Below are 14,922 nucleotides of genomic sequence, written 5' to 3'. Positions count from 1 at the left end.
TTGTCCTGTATATGGTTTTCCAACCCTATTCTAGATCACTTTGTGACTAATATGCAATTTGTGATTTGTTTTAGATTTCATATTTTTTGCTTTTAGTTTTTGAAAAATTTCCTCCCATGAGGAAGGAAAATAGGAGGAAGAAGAGGATAACTACAGGTATTTTTTTAATTGTTTGATCAGCGGTGAGGTAATGGAGGAGAAAAGATCGATAAAAATGGAGGAGGAGGTTGACGAAAGAGAATATAACTTTTTTTATCAACTTGTCTCACTTACCTCACCACCTCAATATAAAAAATTTGCCACATCACATCTACTAGTCAAACTCAATTATTCAATAGTTAAAATTAATATCAGAGTGGCATTGTATTTTTTTTAAAAGATTTGAGGCAATATTACTCCAACTTAAAAGCAAAGATATCTAATGTTTCTTTTAAAAAACTTCTGAAACAATTTTGCCCATTTACTCTTAGAAACAAGAAGAATGTGGGTCAATTATTAAAATAAGAACAAGTTGATGATATGAGTAGGACATGCATGTTATAAATGAAAGGTGAGATTTGGGATGGAATATTTACTTTCATGATTCAAGGTAGAAAGGGGATGAATCAAAGGTACCTAATGTTTCGTTTAAAAAACTTCTGAAACAATTTTGCCCATTTACCCTTAAAAATAAGAAGAATGTGGGTCAATTATTAAAATAAGAACAAAGGTACCTAATGATTTGTTTTAGATTTAATATTTTTTGCTTTTAGTTTTTGAAAAATTTCCTCCCATGAGGAAGGAAAATAGGAGGAAGAAGAGGATAACTACATGTATTTTTTTTAATTGTTTGATCAGCGGTGAGGTAATGGAGGAGAAAGATCGACAAAAATGAAGGAGAAGGTTGACGAAAGAAAATATAGCCTTTTTTATCAACTTGTCTCACTTACCTCGCCACATCAATATAAAAAATTTGCCACATTACATCTACTAGTCAAACTCAATTATTCAATAGTCAAAATTAATATCGGAGTGGCATTGTATTCTTTTTAAAAGATTTAAAGCAACATTACTCTAACTCAAAAGTAAAGATACCTATTGTTTTTTTTTTAAAAACTTCTAAACAATTTTGCCCATTTACTCTTAGAAACAAGAAGAATGTGGGTCAATTATTAAAATAAGAACAAGTTGATGATATGGGTAGGACATGCATGTTATAAATGAAAGGTGAGATTTGGGATGGAATATTTACTTTCATGATTCAAAGTAGAAAGGGGATGAATCAAAAGGTGGGGGGCATGGTATGAGGTGCGTTATTACATTTGTTGAACAAATTCGGACTCTTATTATTGATAGCGTGACCCCACTTTTCACTACCTTTTTTGTCCTATGTTTTTTATTGGATTCTATATTTCGCCAACATTCTTTTCCACACTCTACTTGCGCATGAATTACACTATTACAACTTTGTATTTTTTTTTAATATTGGTGGTATTATTATTGAGCATATTTCTTTAAACCTATTTATAGAAAAGATATTTATTTTGGTATTATTTATAAATTATTTTTATAATTTTTAAGTTCATCTTTACTATTTTATTTTTATTAAATGCTGTAAAAGTTATTAAATATTAAAATATTTTATTTTTAAAATATATATTTAATAGAGTTAAAGTTAAAAATTTATTACATTTTAAATAAAATTAATAAGATTTAAAAAAAATTTTATAAATAGAATTCAAGGAGTATTGTGTCACAATTTTTTGTTACAAATTTTTTTTTATTCATATTAAATGTTTGTTAGGAAAGATATATTTTATTAAACAAAAATAAAGTTAAAAGATTATTAAATTTTTAAATAAAATTAATAAATTATAAATTTTTTTAATTACAATAAAATATGTAGAAAACAATTCTGCAAAGAGTAAAGGTGATGTTTTATTTCTGTTTTCACCTCCAATAGTCAACATCCGTGATGCTCAAATAATTTGATAATCATCATATTATATTTCAATCATTCTTCTTCTTGGGCATGGATGTGTACTTGCAAGCAGATTATGCTAGACTTACCTACACTCCAAATAATATAACACATTTTTAAAAAATTTATTTGATTTAAAATATAAAAAATTGAATAACTTATAAAATTATTTTTTTAACTATAACTCTATTGCATTTGTTACTCTTTTAATTATCTAATACTATCATGACACCGATATAATTAAATGTAATTAAAAAAGTGATTTTTTTTTAAATATCAATATTTCAACTAATATTTTTTTAAATAATCATAGATAAATCAATATTTTGACCCAGATGAAGAATTATACAATTTCGTTCTTCAACACTCACTTCATCAAATATAATGTCAAATTTTTAAGAGATTAAATAATTTTTATAATTAATTTTTAATTATGTCCAACTTCATTATTATTTTTGAAAATATAATGTATTAAAATTTTAATTATCATTATTAAAACACTTATAAAATATATTTCATAACTATAATTAAAAACAAGTAAAAAATTTTAAAAGACTAAAATCTCACTCACAAGGCAGATATCAATGCCATGTATTATGGTGTGGAGGGAGCATTTAACATGGAAGATAGCCAATTAAATTAAAATATCTATGGTTGGTTGAGGAGAAACGTAGATACAACGCATAAACATGACATAACTAAGATTGAACAACCAAGTGAACATATTAGTACGAAGTTTAATTCCAAGTTAACATGGCATGAGGGCCTCCAAGTTAATGGACTACAACCTACTCCCAAATATCATTATTGATACATTCCCAAACTCCAAAAAATTCATCAGACCCCCATTTTTTCTTCACTTTTTACACTGCACAATCAAAATCAGCCCAAATGTGCAACAACAAATATATTACATTATACTGTCAGTTCTCTTCGATCCTCTTCACCACATTATCATGCTGGAAACTCACAAGCACCATATCCTGCACACACCCATATAATTTCACATTTCTTACCATATCAAAATAATATATTTATAAACAAATTTTAAAAGCAACTCGGACATCAAGTATGTCTTCTCTTTCCCCAAAGGTCATTTTGGAATCCCATGTGAATGACAGTCCCAGAGTGACAGACAGCTCAATCTTTTTGACTCTCTCGCCACTGTCTGCTGCTCACCAAATCTCACCAGTTCCATTTTTTTCTATTTTAATATTCCCTCTCTTCTTCAGCATTCGATTTACCCTTCAGTATTTCCTTAATGCACTATATTAAATTTACCCTCAGCGCTCAGCGTGCCAACACCCAAAAAAAACCAAAAAAAAAAAAATTACCCTCGGTAAGTAAAAATGAATAGTGGAGGAGGTAAAAAACCGCCTTCATCTACCAAGGTAGTACGAACCTAATGATCGTGCCCCCTAAATATTTACACTCCACCCAATAAAGCCTTCCCCACATCAATAGCAAAAGATTCCCTTCGCTGTCAACCCTATCACGTGCCTTTTTGACGGTTCTGCGGACCTGTCGTGGACTTAACCATGTTAGTGGGGTATTACACCCCTATGTTGTCACTCTCCCTCCGGCTCCCGTTAGCATCTACGTGTGTTCCACTTATCTAACTCTAAGCCGGGATCAGAATCTACTGAGATATACTACTACCACACAAGGGTTAAAAATAAAAATAGGGTTTCGATAGGGCACTTACTAGGCTGTTGCGTGACCACGTACGCCGTGCCTCCAAAGTAGCAGCTACCACCTGCGCGTGCCTTCATCTGATAGTAACTGTTGAAAGCGTACGACGCATGTGCCTCGAGCGTGTTAGGAGCGAAACACGTGGCACCTGGCTGAATCTGACGGCAATCAGCACCTCCCTCACCACAAGCGTAATCTAGAGCCGCCTGTAATTTCTCTTTCCCGGCATCCGGATTTGCCACGCACCACGAGGTCGCCACAGTACTCTTCGACACCCCTCCTCTGCCGTTGACGGGAGACGGCGACACTTGTGGTTGACCACCGCTGGCCGGAATCGGGGACGACGAAGATGACGGTTGCCCGTGGTAGTGCCGGAGGCCTTCCACGGTTAATGGAATATCGTAAACCTTCTTCTCGTTGGGGTAGAACAACCCAAAGTTCCTCTCCGATGTGGGGCCTGGTTTCTGGTTCTCGTTGAACATCGCGAACAAATACACGGTGAGATCTGCTTTGGGTCTCAGTGGGGTCCCACCGCCAGTGAGGATCTTACGAACGAGATTGCCGTTGTAAGCAGCGGCGTTCTCTATGCTGGCACCCACCTCATTCGTGTCTCCCTCGGAGGGCCATCCCGTTTCGGTGACCACCACCTTAAGGTCGTCGTATTTGAGAGCATTGAGAGCGGCGAAAACGGCGTCGATTTGAGCGTCGAAGAGATTGTAGTACCTCAACCCGTTACCCGGATCCTCAACACCCGGGTTGTCCCTGAACAACGCGTAGTCTAAAGAGATAACGTCAGCGTTAGACTCGTAAGCGAAAAAAGGGTACACGTTAACCATCAGATACGACCCTGTTTGGCGCAGAAAAGCCAATAGGGGCTTGAAAACAGGTTCGATGAGTTCGGGTCGGAACGACCCGGCTGAAGCAGGGTACGAGTTTCCCAGGGCACTGAGGGCAATGGGGGAAGAAACCTTGATATCCGAGTGAAGATTGTACTTGACGAGAGCTTGCTGAATATTTTTCATGGCGGGTACGAGAAACTTGGTGGTGTGATGTGGATCCACGAAGACTTCGTTCCCCACGGCAATGGCTTCGATCTGTGTATGAGGATAGTAAGCGGCGACGTTTCTCTGGACCCATGAGTAAGCAAATGAGGGCTTTTTAGCTGCCTGAAAGAGTTGCTCGTTGGGCAGATCTACAGTGACCTTGATACCAGAACCGGACAATGCTTTCAGAACGGCAGGGTCGGTGTCGTAAACCTTCGTGCGCTCTATTCCCTGAGATTTCATCAGCTGAACCACCTTCGCCGCCGACGGAAGATTGTTCGCCACACGGCCATAGTTCACTCCTATTGAACCAGCATCTGCAAGAAAAAAATACACCCAAAACCTACTTAGCATTGTTAAAACAAACAACAACCACAGAAAAAGAACGAGACTCCCTGAAGCACAATGCGGACTTGAGAAGTTTCGACCAGGCATTACCTGCGAAAGAGAGAAACGAAATGAGGAAGAAGATGGTGAATACAATGAGGGGCTGCATGCTATGGTTCTGGCGGGAGGAACAGAGCACGTGGGGGTTGAAGACGAGAGAATGTGGAAACTTTCGCGCTGTAATTTCTGTCTGGGATTAGTGGAGTGGGTGTGTGTGTGGGTGAGGAAATGCGAAAGAAGTGCTCCTTTTATTTGCGGAGGTATTGAGGGGAAGGGGGGAGAGGGACCCACATTTGTGGCAGCGACAGCAACCAGAGGGGAGATAATGAATTAATGATGGGGACCACACAATTAACGCAAGTTGGGGAGGATGATGAACTAATGGTAATGGAGGTGGTGTTTAGTGTTTTAGGGTTTTTGTGTCAGTGAAGAGGCGAAGAGGAAGAAGGAGAGAGTACGGGGACTCACCACAGGGGATTAATTGGTCCCCACCCAATAGCGACCTGTCGTCACGTGGCCCCACACAACTCGACCGTTTTAAGCACAGTGAAGTTTACGTTGGGGAAACAGTGAAATCGGAGTGATGGGGTACTCATCAGGCGCACCATAATCATATGATCTGTAAGCGGGGATTGGCGCCACGTGTTAATGATGGAGGAGAATAGTGATTCGAGGAGCAGAAAAAGGGGGATTACGTGGAAATTGGAACGTTAGCGAGAGGGAGGGTGATTAACTGGAAGGGGGAAAGTGGAAATGAAAATTGAAGAGTGATTATAATTTGACGGAAGGACGACTTCTTTGTTGTTATTATTAAGAACGTTCAGAATCTCACATGCTCATGTTTTGGAATCGCCGTTTATATATCATATCACTGCTATTGTTCTTTTGTACATTACTGAGGAAAAATTTAATCAACAAATCGTATGTATTTTTTTATTTTTTTAAAGACGTCTCAGAACTTTAAAAACTGTTTGAAACTGTTTTTATTTTATTATTTTAAAAATTAATATTCTGTAAAATATATTTTAAAAATAAAAAAATAATAAAAATAAGTGTTTGTCTCATTCTTCCTTATTTTCCAGAACAATAATCACAGATCACTTAAAAGTTATTTTTATTTTTTTGTTTTTTAGAATAATATTTTATTTTTTATTTTTTTAAAATATTTTTTGAAAATACATTACCAAAAATAAATTTTTTTGTTCTTTTGATTTGAAGAACAGAAAACTATTTTTATAATAAGTTTTTAAATAGGTCTTTATTTGTTGGTATAGTCAGGGGCGGAGCCAAAAATTTTAATCAAGATTGCAAAATAAAAACATTTACATGAGAAATTTTAATAATTTGACTATTACGAAAATAAGAAACCATTTCCAGAAAACCTCTTCGACTGTTATTTTTTAACTTTTGAATAAATAATTTTATAAAAATATTAAAGATATGGTATTCAGTGTATCTTGAGATTTTATTTTTATTACAATATTTGACAAAAATTGTTAATAATTTTTACTTTTTATTAAATATAAAATGAAAGTAAAATAAAAATATATGTAATATCACGTTAGTAAATATAAGTAGATTGTATTTTCAAAAATTGAAACAGTTGCATTATACCAAAAAACAACCTTTATATTCTCTGAACAAATTTAGGTTTAACGACTTTCTCAAAGAATATTTATAAAAGCACTTTCATCTCATTTTTTATATACTCTGAATAATTTTTAGTTTTTAAAAAGTGTCTTACCAAACAGGCTCTCAAGCTCATTAACTTAGTTTAAAAATATCTAAAACTTATCAATATTAAATATATATATTTTAATAATATATATTTTTTATAGCATTGAATAAATAGCAAGATGAAAAATTTATAATAAAAAATTAATGATATGATTTATAAATAAAATTAAGAAAAAATATGTCTTGCTATTTTATGAATAGAATTGGAGAGAGTATTTTGATTTGTCCAAGATGGTGGAAACTAATAAAAGTTTTTTATGTTATCCTATGCTTCCTCGCTTAGGGGTTGAATTCCATAAAAAAAAAAAAAAAAGTTGAATTGGTTTTCATAAGCAGATCCATGAAAATGAGATAGGCTACATGAAATTATATTTTTTTCAAATAATTATGCTCTTATTAATAAAATTTTTAGACACATTTGCCTCTCCTATTTTCACAACCATGCTCTTTGACATCCCCACCGCACTACCATTTTTGACTGAACTGGTCTTCAACATCATCTCTGACACCATCACCGTCTGAGAGATCAGACACTATGGGGGGCGCTGGGGAGGTAACAATGACAATGGTGAGGACCGTGGCGACGGCGAGAATGTGACGGCACTCGTCAAACCTTCAGATATACCGAATAGAAATCTAGCACTTCCTCTTTGCGATTGCTATTAGCTTCGTCTTCATCTTCAACTTCTCCAGCTTCGTCTTCATCTTCTCTACTGTATTTCATCTACATTCAAAGATTCTGTATCATGAGTGAGTAGGTATTCGAATGTTAGGGTGGCTAGAGGTTTGGGTGTAGAAAATGGATGCAGAGAGGAAATCATTTTTTTTTGACAGAGATATTTTAGCAAATTAATTAAATAAAAATATCATAATTTTATATATATTAAATATACTTTTAAATTTCACTTTTAGCCCAAAGAAAAAAATTAAAAAAAATTGACCAAAAATTTTTTTCAACAAAAAGATATTTGATTAATTTCAAAAACTTTCTATAATCAATAGGATCCCATTAAAAGGATCGTGTAAAAATATAAAACCGAGGAGTAACTGTTTTAGAAAAGATGTATAGAAACTTTTTTAGGATTAAAGAGTAAAAATACTCATAAAGTGATCAATCAGGTGCATTCAATATTCTAAAGTGAGAAAAAGAATATAAATATTCATAACGTTGTATGAGTGGGTGTAAAAGTGATTAAATCATTAACTTTAACCTAACGCCATTAACCTTGATCGTTAAATGCTCACTGTACATGCCATATATCAATTTTTGCTGACATAAGCTAATTAAGGAAAAAAAAATATCCACAAAGTCATTGACCCGAAGTAAAAATACCCATAACATTATTAGAGTTAGTACAAAAATGATCAATTCATCAAATTTCTTAAATGTCAACAGTTTAGCTGACACCTAAGCAGAATCTGATAATTTTTTTTTTGCTAATATGGATAAAAAATATTCCTAGATGAAATTCGTTAGAGGTTGATCAGTCATTTTATAAATAACATGTAAGAAAATGTCATTTTGACCGAAAAATATCATTTTAACTGAATATCAAATTAAATTGCTTGTTTTTTTTACAGCAATGGCAAAAATCATTTAAAAATTTTGAACATATTATAAATAAAATTGTTTAAGGTCATGACAATGTTCTTAAGATAAGGCAATGTAGGAGGTGTGCTTAGTCTCAATCTTCAATTATGCATAACTTATCTTATTATATTGAATTTCAAGTTTTACAGATAAAAAAAATAAGTAGAGAGGGAGGGGAGGAAAGGGTTGGGATACGTGGCGATATAAAGAATTATGTTGAAACAAGCAACTGTATGAGAGCGATCAACCGTGTGGTATGAATTTTGATGGATTAGTCATTATTGCACCTATAAAAGTAATATTATGAACACTCATATAATGATCAATCAATTTCTGTAAAAATTTATTTAGGAATATTTTTTGTTTATATCAACAAAAAAATAGTCAACTTTTACTTAGGTGTCAACTAAACAATTAACATTTAAAAAATTTGATGGATTGGTCACTTTTGCGCTAATTCTGATAAAGTTATGGATATTTTTGTTCTTGATCGATAACTTCATGAGTAATTTTGTCATTTTATTAGTTAATATCAACAAAGACTGACATGTGGCATATACAATCAATATTTAACGATCAAAATTAATGGTTTAATTACTTTTGCACCCACTCATATAATGGTATGGTTATTTATATTCTTTTCCTCACTTTAAAATATCAGCTTCTGGTGAGCTATTTTATGAGTATTTTTATCTTTTTATTCCTTTTTCTATTCAATTAGTTACATGATATGTCGATATGACTCCGTAGGATCTAATTTTTATTGAAATGTGAGTTCCACGAGCCAAAAAAGTTAATTATCTCAGCTAACTATTATACTCTCCCTAATTCGAAATATAAGATGTTTTGAGGGAAAAAAATGTAAACAATGTTAATTTTAATAAAAGTTACTATTTTTTTGGCCAAATAATAAAAGTTAATTGATACTCTTTTTTTTTCAAGTAAAATTATTAATATACTAGATCATTCATTTGTCAATACTGCCTTAGTTTTTTTATTATAAAAGAAACTATCATAAAATTTATTATTTTTTATAAATAAAATTTAAAAACTTATCACAAAATTAAAATTTATTTTTACGAGACAAACTTATTAATTGTAAAAAAAATAATTTAGTCTAATTTTTTAGTTTAAGATATATATATATATATATATATTATATTTAACTAATTTTTTTAATTATATAAATTGATTAAAATTTGCTTACAACTAAAAATGGAGAGAGTATATACAACTAGAGATAGGAAATGGGTGAGCTTGGCCTGTCTGGACCTTACTCTTATGGGTTCATGTCCATAGGTTCTATTTTCTTAATTTTTTATCACTTTTTAAAATCTGGCCTTTATTTAAAGGGTTTAAGATTAGGTCTGTAAGCTTTTTTTTTTTTAAAATAATTTTTAAAAATAAAATTCAACATTATAAAATTACAAATTAATTGAAATTTTCTAAAAAGTAAGATAAATAAAAAATCTATATATTGAATTATATCACAATCATAAATCAAAATTTTACATCTTAATCACTAGAGATACACACACAAACTTGCTTAACAAATCAAAGAATTGAACTAATGGTTATTTCAAAGTATCACACTATCACGAAAACATTTTAAATAACAAAGTTACCAAAACAACAAACTGTGGATAAAATTCATAACTACAAACTTTATTTTAATTCATAAACTAACAAAATAAATTACAAAATATTAATATTTCCTCATTCTTTATGTTTTCTAATATAATTTTCTTTTATGGGCTTGTAGGATTGCTTGAATTCGAGCCTATTTTTATACATCATAATAAGATTAGGCATAAAAATCTAATTGCATTAAAAGTTTTCAATTTTTTCAGCTCAAATTTTAATAAAAACAGGTTTAAATGGACTATTAAGCCTGGCTAGCATTTCAAGTTAATTAATTAATCAATAACATTTAAAATAAAAGAAAAAATGATAATAAAATTTCTTTAAAATATATAAATGATAACTTGATCATTTAAAATATTATAATTTTTTAAAGTTTTGAAAACTTTTTTTATTATTAATAAATTTATTTAAATTATTAAATTGCTCTCATTGAAAATAAATGATTCATAATTTTTTTTCTTTTATTCATAACTTTTTTTTATATTTGTAATAATGTAACAGTAAATCACAACTTTGCTGTTAATTTTTTTATTTACTTTTACATTGTTGTGAATATAAAAAAAAATTATGATTCATTTATTTTCAATAAGAATAATTTAATAATTTATATAAATTTACTAATAATAAAAAAGTTCTTATAAATTTCAAAAAAATATGATATTTTAAGATATTAAATTATTATTTATGTATTTTAAATTAATTTTATTATTTTTTTAAAATATAACTTTAAATTCTTATATTGAGGCTTAAGATTAAGACAAATAAAAAATACAAAGACTTAAAATATAAAAAAAAAATAAAAAAGTTTATAACAAAATATGACCATAGTGCGGCATTAAAATTTATGTGTATGTGTTTTCAAATAAAAAATATATTTATAAAGGCCCAATCAATTTGTGACACGATCAACCGCACTGTTCGTCTTCCTCGTCATCGTTGAGTGCATTAACGGCCGGAGGCCATTTCGAATTCCGGAGCATGTATCTAGCATGAAATCAGGAGTCTCTGGTCAGATAAAAACGAAACGGAACCCTAATTTGAGTTCACGAGACAAAAGACAGGAAGCCGAAAGCAATGTCTGAGACTCCGAATACTCAGCAACTGGAGGAAAAGAAGCCTAATGATCAGTTCGCTCACATCAATCTGAAAGTGAAAGCTCAGGTCTCTTTCTTTCTTTCTTTCTTCCTTTTTTGACCTTTTTATTTATTGCTGTATTTTTCTATTCGCTTCTCTTCTCGCTGTTTCTCTGTTTCGCTTCTTTTCATAAAGTTTTCACTCATAAGCAGGCTTAAGTTCGTTTAAAGTTTGAGTCTTTTTACATTCTGCTTTCATATCTGTGTTTTTGGTGTTTTTTTTCTTTAATGTTTCCATTACTTGTTATTTTCATTTTAGTTAATCTACACGAACAAAATAGGAATTCAAATTTCAGCTGTTATTGTGTTATATACTTCGTTTGTGTTTGCATGGCCTTTTGTCTTTTGGTTTTCCCTCTTTCGTGCTGGTTTTCTTTAGATATATTGTTATTAACATTCACAAAAATTCAAACTTGAAACCAAGGTATTGAAAACTGGATGCGTACTGGCATTGGTTCAAGGTTAAAGATCTGGTTATAAATAAAGCATTTTATTAAGCCGGTTGACTGTTTAACTGGGCAGGTTAATCCGGATTTCTATATGAGTTTAAGCTGCTGCCATTTTTACATGTTGTTAGCATTTCATTTTTCTTTGTACAAGACAATATACCCCATCTCAAGATATCAAAAGGTCAAACAAAAAGCATTACAAGATTCTGTGACACAGCAACATTTCTCTTAAATATCATTTGCCTAGTGAATCATCAAACTTTAGTATCCTAGAGAGTAGAGTTCAAACTTAAGTATCCCAGTTTTTCTTTGTACAATTCAGTGATGTTTTTCATTTTGATGCTATTGTATGTAGCTTGCGGTTTATTAAATGCATTACAATGAAATTTAGTTAGATTAGCATGTCTTTGAATGAGCTCATGGGCTAAGGAAAATTTTGGTTCATTGTAGGATGGGGACGAAGTATTCTTTAAGATTAAAAGGAGCACTCAACTGAAGAAGCTGATGAATGCATATTGTGAACGACAATCTGTGGACTTTAATGCAATTGTTTTCTTATTTGATGGTCAAATCATCAAGGGAGAGCAAACTCCACACGAGGTTCTCCCTCCACTTTTTCTCATGATATTTCACTTTGGTCTTTTAATTTTGTTTGATTTCAATTTAATCCACTAATCTTTCCTAGTTAAGGTTGAGCAATACTTAATCTATGATCATCCACCACCTTGTAACAACAAAAGGGTGGTTGATCAAGATACGAAAGCTTTCATAAGTAATATGAGTATAACTAGTTAAGTAATCAGCACATTCTAAGGCCTCTCTAAAAATAAAAAGTTAAAGGGCAATTTGACCCTTAAATTATTGGTGTAGTAGAGTTTAAAATTCTGAACTTATTTTTTTATAACGTTTCTCTTGATTTTTTTGAAAATAATGCAATGTAGTCCCTATTGATAATAAAAATGAACTTTGATCATTGGTTGGCTAGAAAATGACAAAAAATGATGTTAATGAATACATTTCATTGAGAACATTGCATAAAACAATGAATTTAAAATTCTAGATACTTTTGGATTTATAGTTTAGAGATCAAATTACTATTTAACCTTAAATATTAAACTTTAATGTCATTTGCACCCCTTAATTTCATTTGGTTTTAATTTACTATTTATAATTCTAACCTTACGTTTCATTTTTGTCCTCTAATTTATTTGATTTTAATTTGGTTGTTTAACTTCACATTAGGTTTCACTTTTATATTATGATTTCATTTTTGTCAAATTTGCTTTAGTCTAATTAATGATTTCATTTTATTTTACCCAAGTTGTATATAACTTTTTTACTAAGCAATCGAATTAAACAATGGTAGAGGGAAACCATTTGAATATTTTTTTCATATGATAAAATCAAAATCAAATTACAAAAGCAAATGAATTAAAGATGAGCGACCAAACCGAAATAATTAAAATTAAGGGAAATGTGGGAAGTATATCTTGAAATAAAATATAGTGGAATGAATGAAGTTAAGAAATTAAAATAAAATCTCAACAAAATTGTAATTTAATTATTTCTGTGCGTAATAATCATTTCTGTTTTTGTGAAAATGTTTCTTCAGCTTGAAATGGAGGATGGTGATGAGATTGATGCAATGTCGCACCAAATTGGTGGGTTTCTTCATGTTGATGTTAATTATATGAATTAATGCCTTGTTTATGTAACCTTTACATTTGCATTCTGGGATTGAAAAATTTGCAGTGCTCTCTCTGCACCTTCTGTGATGTATCTTTTTTCTTTTTAACCTGAAGGATTTATCCTTTGTTTTACCGGAAAGATTTTATCTTTCACTTCTTATGAAATTTACAGTCTTCAGTGTTTTGAGCCTTTAGCAATCAATAATTTCGTCTCCGAAGTGTTTCCTGTTTTCTTGGATGATATTGATGATTGTGGGTGTCACAATTCACTGCAATGATGCTTATTTTAAAATTAATTACCTTATTTCAATGAAAATTATCGATTGTTGTGTGGTTCCATTATCCCTTTGCTGCCTTTTTGACCACAATACTATATAAAAAAATATTGGAAAAATATAACTATTAGTCCTTATATTTCTAACATGTTTTAGTATTAGTCTCTAAGTCTCCTAAGTTTCATATATATGCAATGTTAGTTTTTATCATTGCTAGCAAAGTTAAATCTGTTGATGTGCATGTAATTCTATTTAATTTTGTTGGTGAGTTTATGAAATTATGATGAGTTATATATTATATGAGCAAAATGACTATTAATCTTTTTGCCTATTTGCCCTAACTGTGTTTTTGTCTTATGAGTCTTCATCCGTTGCACATTCAAGCATCCTGTTTTTTTTTTTGTCTTCCACTCATTTTATATACAAATCATCATAACTTTAACACGTCAGTACAAAAATAACAGAGTTTATGTACATATTAGTCTCTATCAAGTTCTTAGAGTCATATTTAAAAATATAAAGACTAATGTTATAGATTGATAAAACTTAAAAGACTTGAAATAATGAAATAAAAGTCTAAGAATTAATATCAAAACATACTAAAAGTATAAAGATCAAAAATTATATTTTTTCAAAAATTTTTATTACCAAAATGCTATACATTCAAAATTATTTGCCAGAATATTATTAACTAATAACTCAGCCTGCGTCAAGCTACTGAACTACTCTCTGTGATTCCCCCCCCCCACCTTTTTGGTATCTCCTTGTGTGGGGGCTGGATAGAAATTGATTTGATACATGTTGAGTTATTGATTTATAGTATTGTGGTAAACAATTTTGAATGTATAGCATTTTGATAGTGAATATTTTTTTGATATAGTTTTGTGGTAAAAAAGCCCCTTTTGCTTGAAATGTGAATTTTTGATTAATTGGAGAAAGATTGTGGCACAAACGACAATTAATGATCTTATAAGAATATTAATTATAAAGAAGGAACTTGATGTTTTGAAATTTTAAAAAAGAATCCTGCTTTTTAGTGGCAATTAAAAATTTTAGTTGGTTTTATCAGTATTCATTTGTTTTTACCTTCCCGTTCTCACCTTTGATATTTTTTGTGCTCATCACTTCAATATCTTTAATTTCCTCAAAGAGATGGTGCCAATTGGGTGTTGAGACCTCCTCTTGGACTGGTGATACAATTTCCTGCTCAATGAATTGCTATTTCTATTAGGCAAAATAAAAAGAAAATATTAAAGATTAGAACTAAAAAGTCAAAATTAAATGCTAAAAAAATTAATTCAAAAAATTTTAAAGAAAAATTGG

General features: G+C 30.9%; 2 protein-coding genes across 3 annotated transcripts; one reads left to right on the top strand and one right to left on the bottom strand.

Moving 5' to 3' along the window:
- Window positions 1-2,664: 2,664 nt before the first annotated feature.
- LOC129303844 (glucan endo-1,3-beta-glucosidase-like) lies at window positions 2,665-5,321 on the bottom strand. Its single transcript, XM_054943385.1, has 3 exons — window positions 5,134-5,321; window positions 3,666-5,012; window positions 2,665-2,943 (listed from the first exon to the last, which is right to left on the bottom strand). The coding sequence occupies exons 1-3, from the start codon at window positions 5,189-5,191 to the stop codon at window positions 2,915-2,917; spliced, it is 1,434 nt and encodes a 477-aa protein (XP_054799360.1). The 5' UTR covers window positions 5,192-5,321; the 3' UTR covers window positions 2,665-2,914.
- A 5,659-nt stretch (window positions 5,322-10,980) lies between these two features.
- On the top strand, window positions 10,981-13,513 carry LOC129299685 (small ubiquitin-related modifier 1-like). Of its 2 annotated transcripts, none has more exons than XM_054938161.1 (3): window positions 10,981-11,203; window positions 12,087-12,236; window positions 13,249-13,513. In XM_054938161.1, exons 1-3 carry the CDS (start codon window positions 11,129-11,131, stop codon window positions 13,333-13,335), a joined length of 312 nt encoding a protein of 103 aa, XP_054794136.1. In that variant the 5' UTR covers window positions 10,981-11,128; the 3' UTR covers window positions 13,336-13,513. The 2 variants fall into 2 exon arrangements, with proteins under 2 accessions (XP_054794136.1, XP_054794128.1); XM_054938153.1 differs by having other exon boundaries at window positions 10,981-11,215.
- Window positions 13,514-14,922: the final 1,409 nt, after the last annotated feature.

The sequence above is a fragment of the Prosopis cineraria genome, unplaced genomic scaffold (genome assembly GCF_029017545.1).
Source record: "Prosopis cineraria cultivar Desert tree isolate PC_DT_omini unplaced genomic scaffold, ASM2901754v1 PC2, whole genome shotgun sequence".
Classification (NCBI taxonomy): domain Eukaryota; kingdom Viridiplantae; phylum Streptophyta; class Magnoliopsida; order Fabales; family Fabaceae; genus Prosopis; species Prosopis cineraria.
Note: the sequence above shows the minus strand (reverse complement) of the source record. Positions and strands in the feature narration are given on the sequence as shown.